General features: G+C 27.7%; 1 protein-coding gene across 2 annotated transcripts in view; it reads right to left on the bottom strand.

Moving 5' to 3' along the window:
* Positions 1-19,519, bottom strand: part of LOC129971430 (phospholipid-transporting ATPase ABCA1-like) — a 169,166-nt gene that overhangs the window by 50,739 nt on the left and 98,908 nt on the right. For both annotated transcript variants that reach the window (XM_056085187.1, XM_056085186.1), the window contains exons 29-41: positions 15,759-15,880; positions 14,775-14,957; positions 13,164-13,372; positions 11,905-11,984; positions 11,235-11,332; positions 9,678-9,862; positions 8,518-8,633; positions 8,289-8,407; positions 6,373-6,573; positions 5,485-5,672; positions 3,043-3,173; positions 2,800-2,912; positions 1,567-1,713 (exon numbers count right to left, since the gene is read on the bottom strand). In XM_056085187.1, coding sequence (XP_055941162.1) covers positions 1,567-1,713; positions 2,800-2,912; positions 3,043-3,173; positions 5,485-5,672; positions 6,373-6,573; positions 8,289-8,407; positions 8,518-8,633; positions 9,678-9,862; positions 11,235-11,332; positions 11,905-11,984; positions 13,164-13,372; positions 14,775-14,957; positions 15,759-15,880 — 1,892 coding nt within the window. The remainder of the gene's footprint in view (positions 1-1,566; positions 1,714-2,799; positions 2,913-3,042; positions 3,174-5,484; positions 5,673-6,372; positions 6,574-8,288; positions 8,408-8,517; positions 8,634-9,677; positions 9,863-11,234; positions 11,333-11,904; positions 11,985-13,163; positions 13,373-14,774; positions 14,958-15,758; positions 15,881-19,519) is intronic.

Below are 19,519 nucleotides of genomic sequence, written 5' to 3' on the forward strand. Positions count from 1 at the left end.
GCTGATTGGCGCGTCATCTTTGAGACGATCAATGTCGTGTCTAAAATAACTCATTTTTAAAATTTAATAATAAATCACTCAGTTTTAGTCGCAATATAATGAATCTTTCTTTTTATTTGAAACGTTAGTGTCTGAAGAATTAGGCACTATAATCTATGACACTTTATTAAGTATGACTCATATGGCAAAGGATCCGTATAAAAATATAAATCTTCAGAATACTTATTGATTCTAATTGCCTAAAGTAGTATTTTTTATTTCATTTAGAACATTTTTTCCTATATAAATTCGCAGAAATTTTTTATTGAACTTATCTTTCCAAAAAATATCATGTTTCATGTTAATTTCACTTCTTACAAACACGCACTAAAAATTAAGATTCAAGTTATATAAAAGTGCGGATAAACTAATAAAATCAACGAAATATTTTCCCCGAAATATATATATATAATATATTTTTCCGAAATATATAATATATAAATTATGTCGTCTAATATTTTTCCATAATGAGGTATATCTTGGCATTTACTTTAGTCGTATAGTAAAAATTATGAAATGAGTATCTTGATCCTCTTTCCTTTGATCTATTGGGTGTAAAATTTTATAATTTTTTTTAGATTTAGTTTATTGAAAAATTTAACTTAATCTTCCGTTTTGAGCTTTTGTTAACGTGAAGACATTACATTGATAAAAGACAATTTTTCCTGAGTATGCGTAGTGTATTTGTGCAGGTTAAATTTCATAGTTATTTTTTGTGAAATAAATTATTGGAAAATACGTTTAAAATATGTTTAAAAATAGAAAATTAATTTATGTTAAAAAGTTTGTCATTGAAGAGATAATATCTAAATCTTTTAAGTTGTTACAAAAATAATTTTGTACTGTAATATTATCAGGAAGTTATCACGGGGAAACGTCAAAATTTTGTTTAATGCTTAATTAATTAAAATTTCAAAAAAAAAAAAAATCTCTATGATGTGCGCATTTCACTCCAACACATGCACACACACGCGCGCCCGTACACACACACATCTTTATTATAAATAAAGAAAAGTGACATCCACTTTTGTACGCAATATTACTGAAGCAGATTATTGGTGTTACAAATGAATACAAAAGAAAAACACACACACACAATGAAACATATAGGAAAGTATTAATGTTGTCCGAATATTTTAGAATTCATAGATTTTGTATTAATTAAGCAACGTATAAGAAAATTAGCTTAGCAACGTTAGAATGTGGATTGCAGTTAAATGCTTCTTTATTCTAGATGAAAACTTTAAAACTTTTTACAAGAAAACTTTTCCAAACAAATTATTCGACAATAGTTAATTTTTGGGACATATTGCCAACATTTATTTCACTTAAACGAAGAATTTGTCACCAATTACTCGATCATTTTGCCAATACAAAAGTAATTAAAATATCAACACTCAGTTGAATCATTGAAATTGCATATAAAGATTTCCTTCCAATTGGCTCATAAAGACAGCGAGTCACTAGTCACAAAACTGGCTAATCAAAGGGATATCCATAAATTTAATGATAAAAGGGCATACATACCGATATAAGGAATTTCTGGAAAACCAAATCTTGTAAGTGCTCTGTTGAAATAGCAGTTCTCTCGTTCTTAGATAAAGTGCATAAAATACTAGTGTCTCGAGAATTTTCGCAAAAGGAAACGTGGCCGGATCTTTTGTCTAAAACAACCTGAAATGAAAAAAAAAAAAAAAAAAAAAAAATTGCTTCAATTTTTGAAGAAAATATTGGTTACTTATATAAAAAGATTAAGTTATTCATTTTTTATTGAATTAAGTCGTCTTATAATAAATAATTTTTCAATCTTGTAGCTTTGCTATTTAATTTAATTTCCTCATTCTGTTTCAAAATCTAGCTCATGATTTTAAATAACTATTTAATTGCTTGTAAATTAGTAGATATTTACTTTCTGAAAAACATTTAATTAGAGGTATTTAATGCAGTTATTTGTTTTTTTTGCAAACATTCTATGAACAAATTGTAGAACTTTTCTCTAATAAACGCAGTATATACTGTAAGATGTAACTTCACAGTACAGATTACTGTACAAAGAGATTACTCCACAGTACAGTAATCTCTTTGCGAATCCCACCTCCCATTATAGTATGATACCGGCCTATTTAAACATTTCTTTTTACCGCAAATAAAGTGAGGAAATTATGAATCAATTTTCTAAAAGTAGAAAATGAGACAATAGCATTAAATAAGAATAATAAATTAACAATAACATTAAATAAGAATAAATTAACAATAACATTAAATAAGAATAATTAAACACTAATCAATGTTTTCGATCATTGTTCAATGATGAATCCAATTGGAGTAGAAACTTATAGTTTTCATATAGTATGACTGTTCTCAGAGACAGTAAAATTTACAATTGGGAAATTGTTATTATATTCGTTTCAAAACGAACTTTTAACCTTGTATCATTTTCCGCAAGAAGATAATCGTTAGTAACCGTCTTCTGGATGGGAATAACAAAGCATTTTCCTGATAGCTATTTATTAAATAAATTCCTAATGCTTTTTTCCATCTTAAGAAGGTAGGATATTAAGAAACGAAACATAGAAATGAGTAACCTTATAATTGAAAGACCATTATTTCGTTTAGCATTGGAATGGGAAGTTTCGGATAAAGTGAAAATGATATTTTAGATTTATTCTTCAATTTTTGTCTTTTAGACGGCAACTTTAAAAATTACAAATAATGTTATTAAAGAAGTTATAATGACTAAAATAAATACAAAATAATAACCTGATTCAAACTTATTTCAGATTCCAAGAATGAAGACAATTCTTCAGAATCTACTTGCAATTCATTCATTAAAACATCGATAGTTGCATCTCCAAAAACGTCTTTCACTTTGTCTAAAAGAAAAAAGCAAATAAAAGATTATCTGTAGGCTCTAATAACAACTGAATATTCATATTAAAGCATGGTCGAAGAACTTTTATTTAAAGGGCATTGTGTTTATTTTTTAAAAAAAAATCAACTTACATGAAAAACTGAAATTTGTGAGCTGCGTTAAGGACTTGAAAGCTTGTAGCCCATCCAGGATTTGCTGAAGAGTTTCAATGAAGGAACTTCCAGGAAAGACAGGTTCCAGTACTAGAATAAGCTTACCTAAACTGAGTTGAAAATAATTTTATTTAGGTTATAGGTAAAATAGCTCACCTAATTAAATGAATAAAGAATAATAATTTCATGGCAATTAATAGGAAGAGCTTGGAATTTTATAAAGCTTTAATTTATGATTTCCATGAGCTTGTTGGTGGCCCATTAATTAATAATAAAGCACTAATGATAATTGGGGCTTTCTGAATATTAAAAAGGCATTTTTTAAATTAAATTATTTCAATTTTTTCGATAATGAGTAAAAAATGAAAGTCACTTGAAATCCTACATTTGATCTAATCACTAAATGATATATTCAAACCAATTTCTCAGGGATTCATAAATATTGACAAATGGGCTAGAACCGATATTATGGAACCAAACTTTTACCAAAAATTACTAATTACAATTAATGACTTTTTATGACTAATATAATGGAAGTAAATTTGTTATAAATTAAACATGTGTATAACCAAGAAAAAACAAATTAATTAAAAGCTAATTTTTTTATGTCTCTATTTATTACTTCTCACTTCGGAAAATTTTATCTCCACTACTTCAGTTACACGAAATATACAGACGAGAACCCACGACATTGACAATTAACTAAAATACCATACACAGCAAAAAAATTATGATACACGTAATGATATTTGAACCCTGCATCACTAACATTTTTTTCTAAAACAGTTTATGAATACAGCTGTATCTAAATATCTATATTTTGGAATTTGTTTCTTATGACATGATTACATCCAATAGTGCCTCATTAAATTCAGTTTAGATATCCATTTAAGGTAAATGAATTACCATTATGAGTTCATTTCCATTAAATCGGCAACTATTATATATTTTTAAATGTCGCTATTTTTTACAATTTCTTTGAAGTACGTGCATACCACACGTCTGTTTCTCTTTTCAAACCGAAGGAATGACTCTTCAGAAAAAAATACTTTCCAGTTCGACATTTAATGAGTTATAGAGTACAATAATACTGATAAGTGATAGATTTCATGGAGTGATTGAGCTCAAAGGTTCTTAACTCCATTATCATTATTTGTAGAAGTGGCAGTAATTAACAATTATATAGTATAATCATAGGATTCCGTATATTTAACGCAGGATCGATTAATTATTTTTTGATTAGCGTACCACAACATTTCTAAATGCATATATTATACCACAATAACGAAAGCAACCTCAATTAACATAATCAAGAAACTTTTTCAGTATTGATCTTTGTATATTTCTCAATTTGGATGTTAATTGGCCTTTTTAACAAAATGCACGTCCATGAAATAGAGACAATGTTTTTCTTTTCTTTTTTTCCGTAGTATGTTATATTTCAGTGTTACTCTATGATGCAATCAAACTTCAGATTTATACTTTTAACATCATATGGGAAACTTTGATCTTAGTTTTTGCATTTGAATATACATCATTAAATGAAAATATACGAAAAGTCTGCTTTTACATGGATAAATATATATCAATTTGATGGAAATTTTTTAAAAATATTTACCAAGGGGATAAATAAAATATAATCGCCGTCAATGCAATTTTTTTTTCCTTTTATGCATTTATTGTAATAGAATTTTGCATTCTGTTTCTAGCATAGCACGTAAAATTGTATGAGAACTGTCTTATTCAAAAATTAATAGCGATAATATTAGAAAAAAGAATATCTAAATGGTTACTTTCATTACAGTTGAGGGGAGGAGGAATTGAATAATGCAAATGCATCATGTCATGATAACGAAAATATACCATTTTGAACACATTGAACATCTTTTATGTAAATATTTCTAAAATGTAACATTAAAGATATTTCTCCCCCCCCCAAAAAAAAAATACATTTAGATATATATGATCCGAAATTTCAACTCTTGTCTTAATTTATTAAATGTTGAATAACAGGTAAGATGCTACGAAATATTAAATTAATATTATAAGCATTTTCTACAAAATTTCTTTTCTGTTTTTATAAATTTGATACATTATTGTGAAATTACAATCTAATAAGTAATTATTTTTAAAAGCTTAATTAAGTAATATTTCCCAGCATATACAGAAGAAATTTTATGAAATCATTTCTAGTATCTTGACTGTACCCAGAAATTATATCAACATTTTTTTATTCAATATATTTCTTAATATTTTAAAGTTCTACAACTTTTTTTCATCTTGTTCCAAAAATTATTTAAAAAATAATGTTATCCAGGAGTTATTGATTGTGAAATTATAAATGAAGTAAGAGAATATCGTATGCCTTATTTTCCTAGTAACTGTAAAAGAAATAATTAAGAGTTGAAAGAATGTATATACCTTTCATATACATTTTGGATCACATGAGGCTTTGTGAAAAGGTGAAAAATATCAAACAGATTGTGAATTTGGATCTCTGTCATTGAGGATATGAGATGCGTCCCCACGTCTATGAGAATGTCGGATGATCCCATCAAGGCTTGAAGCCACTGACCGGAAAAGAATTCTTTTTCTTGAATTTCTCGAACCTAAAAGAACGCAGGACAGAAAAATAAATAATATATAAAAAAATATAGTCGTAACAAAAGATTCCCCCATTTTTACTTTTTTTTTTTTATTTAAATTTCATATATAAAGATAGAAATTGTTTAAAAGTTTAAAAACCAATAACCGATAACCAATTTCTGATGTATTAAAAGTCCTGAAATTCTAAATTTTAATGTTTTCACTAATCAATTATCGAATAATTTTAATTAAGTTTTATCTTAAGGCGCCATTTGGCGGTAATTTTGAACAAAAATTAAAACCAGATAATGACATTTATAATATTGAAATACGAAATAATTTAAATATTAAACACAGAATAATAATAATAAAATTTATAACACGCTTTTATTTGTACTTTAAAAAGTAGGAAACAATTTTTTAAAATTAAAAGAGATTTCAAGATGAAATCAGGAAAGCATGAGGTGCTAAAAACAAAATATAAAAACTAAACTACAATAAAGAAAATAAAAAATAAAATTCGCACACATTTTGTTTAGTTAAAAAATGCAATTGAAAATTTGATCGTACTTATTAGAAATCTTACTTTCGTTAATTCTCATTAAAAAGATGTTTTTAACCATACATTATTTTCTGCAACACACACAGTAATAATAAAAAAATAATGCTTTTTTTTGTGTTATAAAATAATCCAATTTATAGAAATGTAATGCATTCCCTTACTTTGTCCTTGATATAGCTTTGGTTCAGCTGCTGTACCAAGTGCTGAGTGACATTTGGATTGCAGATGTATCCGTAGAATTTTGCTCGGGTCATCAAACTCATTTGAGGAGGCCTCAGAAATACCGTCGAAACAGAAGGGTCGTCTTTATTATCACAGATTTTCTTTCGTAGGGTTGTAGACGACAATCCGTGCCGGAGGTGCTGAAAATTGATACATTAATCATTTACTCTATCATTTTCATAACATTTATTACAATAGAACACCATTAGCTGGATTGTTTTGAACGGAAAGGTGAAGAAAAAGAAATCTGCAAACCTTGTTAACTAAACACGTTTAAAGACATCGAAATAATTGACTTTTACAGATATGTACAATCTAAGTATATTAAATGGATTGTTATGGAAATCGTCCAATGCGTGTGTGATGCAAGAAGTCATCAAGCTCTTTAAATGATTACGACCTTCTAATTTACAAAAAAATACGAAACATAGCTAACAAAAGCAAAATTCAGATTATAAAAATAGCAGCACTTGTGAAGATTAACTAAACAAGCAGACACCAAATTATTCAGTTCAGTGCAAACAACCAGAGAATTAGCTCCGCGATGAATACCTCAAAGAGAGAGATGATTCCTCATGTAATCGCTTCGCCCTTTATATTCTCCCAAGAAAGTATGAGACTTTCTAGAAGGATCAGTGAATCTCCGCTTCCAATAGAGATATTGCGATAATTGTTGTATTTTTCAGGATTTTAATTTTTATCATTAAATTCGCGACTACATCAAATTGTCGCCAAGTTGGTCTCAAAATCCGTGAATCAGTGATTGATATCCATTAAGATAATTTGTAATTTTCTCATTTCAGCTTTGAAATTAACATTGCAGGAAAGCAATATTGTAGATACGTAACCATGATTTATTGCTAGCTTTGAAAGAGAAGGAGAAAAAAAAAATATGTAAACAAAATTTTGCCTTCTAAAAATAAGTAAAAGTAGCAAAATAATTACCTTTGACGAATAGCTCAACCAATATGCCTTTCTATAAACACATTGACTTAAAAACGCAATGAATAAGAGCGACGAAATTTGTTTTGTAGTTTTATTTGTAGACTGACTTCTATGAATATTTGTACCTAACCTTATGTATGTAAAGTCATAAATCAGATAGCTATTAAAATGAAATTTGGTATTACAGATTTATCATCAAAATTGCAAATATATATCAAATTTTGAGCCAAATCTGTCGAAGGTAAAGCATTTATTTGTCCATATATTTGTCTATGCATGAATGCAATAACTCAAAAACACATCGACTAAAGCATATGAAATTTGATATATGATCTTGCGTCTAAAACTGTCGACTTGCGCCAAATTTTGGATCCCATTGGTATAAAGATGAGGTTGAAAATACATGTTGAATTTTCTTCATTATATTACGGAGCACAAAACGACCTAGAATCATTGCTCGTGGAAATCGAGGGAAGTAGGTACTCTCCCGCTTGCGTATTAACAGCGCCTTCGAGAGTTTGTCATCTTCTTCCCACACTACTTTACTCATTCTATACTTTCAGGGACTATAGAGTAAGAAAATGAACAGAAAAAAAAAGTAATCGACATAATATTTTAATATTCGACAAAGAGGAAGGAGAACACTTTCGTAGGTGTTTCCAAGCAATACCCCCCTTTTCTGTCTTATTATCTGAATATCAGGATTAAATATGGCCAAATTAATCCGAATATTTAGAATTCGAAATTCAGCAGAATAAAAATAGTAACTTGATAAGAAATAGTAAAAATATTCACGATTCTTTATTCAGAGTACCAAAACCAACTCTGAGTCCAGATATATACGCAAGATAAATTAAAAATTAGTTTCAGTATTGAAAAGATCAGCAATTTACTCACAAAAATAACTTACCCAATTAAAATTAATGGAAGCTTCTCTTAAAACTTCTTCGATCTCAGTGTCCTCCATTTCAAAACTTGAGGGAAGGATATCAGAGCTTTCAGGAATGATTTCGGACAATCTTATGAATGCTATAAATGAAAGAAAAAAATATGAAATTTCAGTCATTCGAACACTTTTAAAAACGTATTATTATGTTATGAAAATGGCTTTAAATAAAAAAAGTAATTTTAATGCTCACCTGGTAAATGCTGCGATATTCTTTGGAATATTTGCTCTTTAATGCCTTTCCAATGTCCTGCAGGTGTGTTAATAGTTGATAAAAATTTGGCAGCTTGTTTAATAACGTTTGCATGCCTGGTGAAGAAGTGAGAAGCATAATTTTATAATCTTGTCACTTGAGATGTAACTTTTTAAGACAAACAAATTCATTTCTTCTATATACATTACGAATCCTATTGAACATTTTATGAAATAAGATGGATATTTCTTTATGAGAAGTCATTTCTTCCAAAAATCAAAATGTTGTTTCAGAGATTAATTTAATAGTTATTTCATTTATTTTATTTTTAATTCAAGTAAATGAAATGTACAAAATACCGAATTACAAAAAAGTTTCTAAAAAATAATAACAGAAATTACAACAAAGCACTATGTTGCTGGGAAGATAATTATATAACAATATTTCAATGGTTTAAGTGTAAATAAAAAATAATTTCTAAAATCTAATATATTATAATAGTTTTAATAAAGGTATGTTACAAACTCAATGATGGTATATTGTAAAAAGATATACCTTTAATTCCAACATATCTTAAATAGTTATTAAAATAAAAAGGTTAAAAAAATGTTAAAATAAAAAAATAAAGAAAAAAACCCTTCAAAAATAAAATATTTTATAAAAAAATTAATCAATATAATTTATTGATATCTTAACAATGGTTATCACTATAGCATGCTTGGAAATAGTTTACATAGTGAATAAACGTAATAATGTCAGTCATACCATAAATTTCCATAAATATTATCATCATACTTTATTATGAAACATACATTTATTTAATTTTTTTCTCTTTAATATTTGTTGCATGAGTTTTTCAAAAACTCAAACTAACATTTTAACCACAAATAGTTAACCGCAAAAGAACGATGCCAATGCATTCTTTCCTTCAAAATCGTGTTCAGCAATTACTTATCTAAGAAAATGAAAATTAAAAATAAAGCATTATGCAATTACTAATAAAGGTTCTTAGCTAGATCCACAGCAATTTAATTTATAGCATTTTTTAACTTCATGTTTTTGTCTATTACTACAAAGAATAAAAAAAAAGCCATCGAAAAGTCAAAAAACATTTCCAACTTTCTCGAGGGAAATAGTAGAAATATCGATGCTATTCTTACATTTGCAAACTTGAAATCAAAAGTGATTGCTTGAAATTCCTCAAACAATTGTTCGCTTCGTGGAGTTCCTTTTCTGACATGTTTTGAGACAGTCTCTTGTACAGCTCTTCTAGGTCGTCGATCAAAAGCAATAACCACTTCCAAGAATGCGTACAAATCTCTCCGATTTTAAACCCATGGGCAACCTAAAAATATTGTCACAAATCAGAATGGTATTTATATTTCAATATGAAAACATATATATGAATTTAAAATATCGATTTATTTTTAAGCCTATGACACGATTGTTGGACTTTTTTCTTGCCCTATAATGAATCCCATTTTGCATAATTTGGTAAGTACTTTTTAGATTTATCATAGAAGTTTATGTTTTAAAATTACAGAAAAAAATTTAAAAAGTCCTGGCATAATATGTCTTAAAATTTCACACAACTATTTTTTCTGATTCTCGTAATAGAATATAGTGCGATAGTGAAACATCTAATTTTTTTTGTTGTATTTATTTGCTGTTTTTGCTGTTTTTCTTTAAGGCGTTCATAATATTTTACTTTTACTCACCCTAATTTGGAAAATATTAATCCACATTCTCTCGCCAATAATCTTTACAATCTTTATATTTCGTCATCTTACATGTTCAGAAAAATAAATAAATAAATTTTCACTGCTTTCTGTTAAATTTCATGCACTAGCTTTTTAAAAAAATGCAAACACATTAATTATTAATTGCTGACCCGCTATAATTTTTAAGCCATTCCCATAAAGTGGATTTTTATTTCTGTTCAACAAATAAAATATTTGGATCTTTTTATTCTACGATTACTACAGAAAGATCACCTGTTCATGATTCTTTAATTCTAAGTGTATTTACAGAATGATCATCGCTTTAGAGTCTATTAATTCTGTGAATGTATACAAAAAGATCACATCAAGATATTTTTATTATGTGAATATCTTTAGAAAGAATTTTTCAAAGCAATTTGTAGGGCAAAAAGTTTGTTTTTTATGCTAATATTTATAATCTTTATGGTGGATCTTATGGACAAATTACTGTCAACAGTTTGAATTATACTTACATATTTTAAGCTGGCATTCTAACGCAATTTTTAAGGTAAGAAGAATGCATTACATTTCAAATAATATTTCTCAGTGTTCAGAAATTTTATTTAAAAAAAAAAGATGTCGCTAAAAAATTGGAAGTTTTCTGCTTCAACTCCTGATGTTAAAATGTTCGTTTCTTTATTCAATTGAATTAAATTTATAGCATTCTAATTATGCCACATAATACTTTATGAAAAATATCTTTGCATGAATATTCATTCTATTATCCTGTAGGTATATAATTTCTTATGATTGGTTTCTTATCTGTGAATGTTAATGAATGATCTGTACTTTTTGCAAAGCTGTGAACAAAATAAATGCTTCCATTTCTCTTTCTACAATACACAGTTTTGCAATCATTAAACGATCGAATTTCGAAAATAATTTTTTAAAAACGCGGAAACATTCAAAATAAATAAATGCATAAAAATAATCTACTTTAAATGAAAAGAAATGTACCTTCTCAAAAGCTTGTTTCAAGTTTGCAGATTCGGATATCCACGAGTATAAGCCGCTAATGTTTTTATTTAATAATCCGCAACTTAGAAACTCTGCTCCTAGAATAAAAAGAATATAATTGTAATTATTGCTGTGTTAATTTTACTATATATGACATAGAAGCTTTAAAGATGATGGAATCTTTAAATTAAAAATTAAATTTGAAGAAAATAAAGAGATTATAAATGATATTATTAAACAAACAAATCAAGAGAATACAATTGTGCTATTGAAAACCAATTCAAAAATCTGATACTTTACACTTTGAGATAAAGCGGTTTTTGCAGAAAAATGATAAAGTTGCGTTTTTTTTCAAAATTAATTTTAGCCAGCGTACATGATGTGTTATGATAACTTACCAAAGTTGGTTTGCTTTTGCCCAGAAAACCACACACATAAAACTATAATTCACATCAATGAATTCAAAATCTATGAAACGATAGTTGACTCTCCATTGAGGTTACTATTTCCATTTATACATGGAATGTCAAAGCTATTTTTTGAACAAAAATTTAATAATGCGCCAAAATGTTTAAAAAAATCTCAAGTGTTCAATGCAGTCACACATTTGAAGGATAGAAAGATAAATAAGAAGTATGGAAAAAAATATTAAAACAAATATGCAATTTACCTGAAATGGAATTCAATAATTTATGAACAGAATCTTGAATGGCTTCTTGGCTACTTCTAGTAAGACAGCCCGTTTCTTGTCTGAGAAATAGAGGGAAACAAAATGAGAAAAAAATGCACTAGAAATTCATGATTTTAGTTTTCATAAACTGACAAATTTTTAAGCATTTCAAATTTTTTTAAAGAAGTAACATTTTCCTGAAAAAGATATATGCTTATTTCAAGACGACTCTAGTAATTCTATAATTATCTAGTCTTTTTAGAGCAAGATAATCGACAAAATATTTTTAAGGACTGTATTCTTTAAGCATTCACTTTAATTCTGAAATATTTTTATTATTATAATATTGAGAAACTTCTTAACATCTAAAATGATAGTAATCAGAAATGTAGTAGAATAAAATTGGGATTACAAATTAAATTTTAAAAAATTCTTAAATTATTGCAATAAAAAATACAAGGGTCATCCTGAAAGTACGTTTCTTACATAACTAAAAAATGGTGTTACTAAAGGTACGAGGTGCGAAGGCACAAACCGGCTAGATAATGGGTGTGATTGCATACATATGCCACAGTTAACAATTTTCCGATGACTTATATTAATAACATTATAGTGCATGAAGATGTAGTCTTTTTTCTTTCACCGATTAAGAGTTTCGGTTCTAAACGGTGAATATCACAATGCAATACTAGAAAAATTGCAATGATCCATACACAGCAAGAAGTGTTGGAATACTCATTGATGGTATTGCATTGATCCACGACAAAGTTTTCAAATGTTAAAAAGAGCCTACAAAAAAAAAAAAAAAAAACCAGTTGCAAAAGTTTGGTTCCAAACTGTTTGTCATCCATCTTATCTTGTAGTCCAAATCTTGATCCAAGTGAATTCCTCCTGTTCTTGAAATTCCTCTCCGGGCATAATTTTTCCACAAATGAAAAACTGCAGACAACTCTAACCCATTGCCTTCATTCTTAAGTAACAGACTTCTATGACAAATATTTAGTCCACAAAGACTAAACTATGACAAATATTTAGACTACAAATATTAAGTCCACAAAGTATTATAATTCCAATGGTTATTACATTGAAAAGTATCTAAAATTTTTATGTATCTTTTGCAATGAATCTTTCCAGGTTTTGTTTCTTTTTATGGACCGTGGAAAACTTATTTTCTGGATAAGTAAACTCTTATCTTCTTCGAAATTCTATAGTAGTAATACAATAAATTCGTAGCAGATTTTAAAATATATAACACTCACATATTAGAATGATCAATCCCTTCGAGATTTCTAACGAAAGCTCTCATCATGGAAAAATAGAATGATGGCATCTGAAAACTAGACCAGTCCGTAACTTGTATGCTTGAAATGAGTATTTTGTCAATGGAGTTCAAGAATACGGCTTTTCTTTTCCGAAAATATAGTTCTTGAGTAGCATTTTTTGCTTCATCGCTGAGAAACATATCGATCTAAGAAAAAAAAAGGAACAGATCAATTATTTAGAGAGTCAATTACAAAATTTTATACGATGCAAATTTATATATTTTCTTAAGCTATAATAATAAATTATATTCAGGTAAATTTCTGCATAATTATTATCTCTTCATGAAATTGAATCACGCCTCTACATATCATGGCATTGTTAAGAATAAATAAATGGAATTAAATTCATGTTAGTGGAAATAACTTTAGAGGCTCAGAAAATTATTTACTATTCAGTATAAATATTTGAGTATATCTTTTACCATAGAGTGAATAACCAGTTCATGAATATAACCGGTTCTAAAGTCGAAGTACTACATTGATTGATATGTAATAATAGCAATAATACATATATCTTTCTCGGCGTTTGTAGTAAGCACATTTCTTAATACTCCATCAACTGTTTAAAGTCTCTATAAAAGTATCAATTTTAAAATATAAATGTTTGAAAATCATTTAAAAAACCAACAGCTTATCGTCACATTAAGAGCCCTATTCCAGAAACAGTTCATAAATACATAATAGTTCGCACTTTTAACTTCTCATTTCAGAATTTAAGAAGTCTATACTTCACTGAAATGTACTAATTTTGACTTAGCAAATAAAGAAAGCTCTTCGGGAAAGTGTACACATAGAATTTGATAGTTAAGATGCTAGAATTAAACATTTATAAAAAGTTTCAAATGAAGAACTTCGTTTCTAGAATGATATTACTTTCAATGATTAAACATAAGAAAAGAAAGAATGAAATTTATTGCAGGTAAATTTTCATACCGAAAATATGTTGAATATGCAAGGATTCTTTACATTTATTTTGTTTTCTAATTCTTAATGCTTTAATTAAAAATAAATTTTTTTGCAATCCATGGTACTAGTATACCAATTACACGGAAAAATAGCTCGATTGCTCAACAAATAATGAATACATACTTTCCCTTTTTGATTTCTTTTTAAGTGTATAGTTTGTCTTATTTCACTGAAAAGTACAATTTCTATGTACAAATTTCAAATATCTTTATGATATTTATCTCATATGATGGATTTTAAGTAATTATAATTATTTGAATCTAATTTTCAATCCAATAATTTGAATCTAATATTAATCGAATTTAATATCCAATATTTGAAATAACTAATTGGGCTTCAATTTTAAAGCTTTAAAAGTTAATTTTTGCCTTTTAAGGATACAGTGTTTTGTTTCAGTTATCCTGTCAAATAGGTTTTATACTACAGAAATTAACTAATTAAAGATTTAATTATAACAAAAAATTAAAAAGTTCTAATAAAGAATTTTAAGTATTAATTACTTTGTATTTACTTCAGATAATAAGTCATAAATTACATAATTTTTTTGAGAAAACCAACTAAAAATATATATGAGGAACTTACTTCTGTCCACAAAGACGTGTAGTTCTGATGTTGATTTAAATTTTTCAAAGTCCATTTAGCCGGTGGTTGAGAGCAGACCATATTGCTAAAACCATCAGAAGATTCTGCAGGTAGTCTTTGTTTGAGGTTGTTGCAGAGGGATTTTAATTTTTTGGAATTTTCTTTCTTTGAAAAATATTCTGCCTACAAAAACCAAAGTAAACAATAAATTTTAAAAAATTTAGCTGACAAATAATATCTTAGAATGCTTTAAAGTATTGCATTTGAAATTTGCTATTAAAAACTATCTTTAGATTGCAGATTCTTAAATTTTTTTCCTTAGTGACTTGCTATTGAGAAAAAAAATTATCAATTCCATTTCTCGAAAACAAATTTATCGCAGTCATAAGACTGGAAAGTAAATAAGAAAATGAACCATCAAACAGTGATGTTTAAAACTCTTACACTACTAATTCGGCCAAACCGGCCGTGCAAATTCCATACTGGCTTGCCAGTTTCTGTTTCAAACGAAAGGTGCAGAACGTAAATCGCTGACATCTTTTCTGATAATTCTTTCTAGACATTTTAGAGACGTATGCTCTAAAATCGCATAATATGTCATATTCAAATCTTCATAATTTAGTTGTAGAAGATAGGCACGTTTAAAATGTTAATATCAAGAATATATTACTAAATATGACTTATAGGATAGATGAGCTGTATAAAAATTTGGACTTAGTAATTTTATTTATGATATTATTTATTAACACAAACAACATAAAATATGATTCTTATGCCATTTGAACCATTTATGTTCAATTGGGAAACATAAGCCTATCTTCAACAGCTTAAGAAAATAACTATATGGTCATGATTAGAAACAGTATTCAATATGTATCATAGATTCCCTTTATATTATTTTATTATGTTTATAATATTGTCAAAGATTTATTTTGGCTCTTACTTATTTTAGGTAATTTACTTTTTATTCAGTTTAAGACTTACCATTGATTCAACATAAGTCTCAATTCGTCTTCCTTCAGGATTATTATTGAAAAATATTCTAAAGAGTTGGTTCGACTTGTTGGAATTCAGGAAAAAGTGTTCTATGGTGTTCTGCCCATCATCTATGTATAAAATATTGAAAATGGATTTTAATAATAAGGTATTAACAGAAACATTGAAAATACAAATATAAAAATATAAAAGATATATAAAAATATATTTTTTACAAATATAAAAAAGAAAGAAATTTAGACATCACTAAAAAAGAAAAAAATTTAGACAGCAATAAAAATTTCAATTTAATTTTCTTTCTACTTTTGGTTGACAAAATGCCATTTTATGAGCCTTAACGTCAAAAGTTACCCTCATATCTAACTATTATTATCTATGTATATAGTAGATGTCAAATAAATCATAAAGTGTAATTTTAAATTTTTATTTTTCTGTCTCAATTATTTGATTTCATTTATTTCAGACTTTTTAAAAATAGATTTTAGAGTTGCAATTTGTTTATGCTGTTATAAATCTAAAATTAAGCAATTCATGAAAGACAAATGTCTGATGACTGCTGTTAATTAATCGCACGATATTCAATTGTAAGCAACCTTCGTCATGGGCGAAGATACTGACTTAAAAAATCTATTCTAAATAGAGCGATTTTCTCGCTGAATATTAACACTATTTTAAGAAGTACGCATCTGAGCAAATATGCGTATTTAAATTATATATTATAACTAAGAATGAAAGAAAAATGTGCCACAATATTATAAATGATTGTATATTACAAGGCTTAATATGGCACAAATTTAAAGGTGAATTGAGTTGACCAAAGTAAGCAGATTTTATGTGAAATATTTGATTGAAAATGAAAATGTTGTTGTAGCAGGGGACACTCATGTAATTTGCCACTTTCGTGGTTGATTTTGAGTAATATGCAGCTTTACAAGAACACTGAGCTAGTTTTCAGGCGTTTTGTACACGGAACCAGCAGGATATCTGGTAGAAGAATGATTTATTTGCGGTCATCAAACGAATTACGTAAAATGTTGGATTGTTCTGAGAAATTATGTGACATGCCAGAGGAAACATTGCTGATGACTGCAAGACGAAAATCCCAAATGTTAAACATAATCGTAGTACAATTGTAGCTTTCTCAGTATCATCACTTTCTACAGCCTTAAAACCCATTTTAGATTTTAAATAATACTATAAAATCTGTCTATTTTCATTTCTTTTATTTACAATCAAATTCAAGCAAGATAACTCAATATCATCTTGTATATCTTGTGAGTTAATTATTCATTTTGCACAGGGCTGCCATTGAAAAACTGACGTGTTTGGAAAATCATAATTTGTATAAAAAATAAATTTGTAGGTACCTCCCTTAGTTTCCTAAGTAGAGTATTCCTTGCAGATTGAAATGATTACGTAGATTGTGTAGCTACAAATATATCAAAAGATCTTAATTTTTTATGGGTCTCCCCTTTACAAGGAAATAAAATTCCAATACTTCCATTTCCATAATAGTTAATAATACCATATATTAAAATATTGTTGTATATTATCGATACCTATTTTATCTTATTATTCATCTACTATTACCACAGAGTAAAGAATATTTCCTATTGTTGTTTTTCAAATATATTAAAAAAAAGTCTATTAACTATATTTACAAATAAAATAATAATAAAAAATATGCATCGTAAAAATTAATTTTGGTCCTTACCATAACATTAAGTTTATCAGAAGCCACTTTGTAGCTTTTGCACTTTTTATATAAAGAAGCAACAGTAAAAAGTATGAAACGTAAGTGTATTGTAAAAAAACAAAACTTTCAATGTTTATTTTACTTTCACAAAATTTTTAAGAGTAAGGAAAAATAACGCCTTAACACGCCTTAACGGTTATACACTACATTTTTTTTTTTTTTTTTTTTTTTGCTTACATTGAAGAATTAGGTTTTACGAAATATGCCATTACTAAGCATAATTCACAGCTATACATTCTGTTTAGTCCTTTTAATCAGGCTGATATGGCGATTGAGAAATCTATTTCCTTTTATTTTCGAACGAATCTTATATTGCAGGAAAGTGACCAAAAGATGCGATCGAAACTGTAAGTTAATGCTTCATTTCCCAGTTTTTCAGATTATACTAACCTGAAGATATTGTACACATCGCAACTTAACATGCAGTAAGATCATGTCCAGGGTTATCTTTGGACACGAATCCTCTTTTATCTACAGATCCCAAATTTTTATTATTATTTGCGATGTTGGTGAACTTAAGTATCAAAAGGAACCACAGAAGCTACGTTGAAAAATTTCGGTTTCGAGACCCAATTGTTCCGAAAGTATATTTACTATGGGTCAGATGGAAGTTAAATCCGGCTAGGATTAAATGTTCTAAAATGGTGTGAAATTTGGAGAATGGACTGCTGGCTCAAGTGCCACCTTCTCCATTTAATAGACCATGAGAATCACGAACTCGGTCCCAAAATTACCTCTTTAACTTTAAAATGGGACTTAACAAAGTTAAATCGAGTTAATCAAAGGTAAATCAGTATAAGCACAAAAAATGCAAATGAATACTTTTCTTTCACTAAGTACTCATATTCTGTTATTCATATATAAGATTATGACATTCAATATACCAAATGCGCAAGAAGTTATCCAGAATTAAAATTATTTACTAGCAATCACAAATCATCTATCGAGTTTAAGTAAGTTATGTTTAATAGTGAAGCATATAAATAAGCATAATAATAATAATAATAAAATAAAATCCCGAATTCCATGGAAATTTTATTTTTGTTTAAGTAAATGTTTTACTGCTAGACCCATTTGATCAAAAGGAACAGTGTCAAATAAAACTAGCTCTATTTCCATAAAATAAACAATATAAAAATAAAGAATGAAAAACAAGTTATACAGTTTAAGGTAAGTTTTTTTTATTGCATATTTTGTAATCATAAATAACATGCATTTGAGGGGAAGTCAAGCTACAAATATATTCAAATGTTGATTATTCTAAATTAAATATTTTATAATAAGGTCATTTCACTTAAAAATAGCAGGTTTTGGTTTTTACTGTTTCTAAGAAATATTGTGATTGATAAGAAAAATCTACATGTCAGGTTTTCCTGCTTGCTTTTATCATAACATAGCCTAAAAACCAGACGAAAGTGTTGTGTCTTCAGGATGTGTTCGAGGAAGCGATGGACAGAATAACAATCAATGATGGAAAGTTCTTGAATCAGTTCGGTAACCTATATTTGGGTCGAAAGCAACGTCCTTCCCACTTATTATTTTACCATTACAAGAGAACGAAAATAAACAACTTTCTTAAAATTCTAAAAGAAAAACAAGCTGCAACTGCTTAATTGGTCCTGCTGAATGAGTAACCGGATTTTCCTTCATTAACTAATTAAGTTTCACTCTACGTTTTGCCTAGTTACTTTCTTGCATACAAAATATACAAGGAGAAAGTTATGTCATCGTCTTGAAAATAATTTAAGCTGTTTTTATTCATTGTTTGTTTGATTCATTGTTTCATTGATTCATTGTTTGTTTGATCAAATTCGTAGCGAGAAAAAACGGATTTTTCTCTAATAGTGCTATTCTACAATTTCAAATAAATTTCATAACGTTGTTATTCATAAAAAAGTGGTGAAAATTAAATCTGAAGTTGTCTTGATTATTTTACTTAAATGAATTTTCCGCATAATTATTGAAAATGTAACAAAACACAAGAATTTTTCAT

The sequence above is a fragment of the Argiope bruennichi genome, chromosome 6 (assembly GCF_947563725.1).
Source record: "Argiope bruennichi chromosome 6, qqArgBrue1.1, whole genome shotgun sequence".
Lineage (NCBI taxonomy): Eukaryota > Metazoa > Arthropoda > Arachnida > Araneae > Araneidae > Argiope > Argiope bruennichi.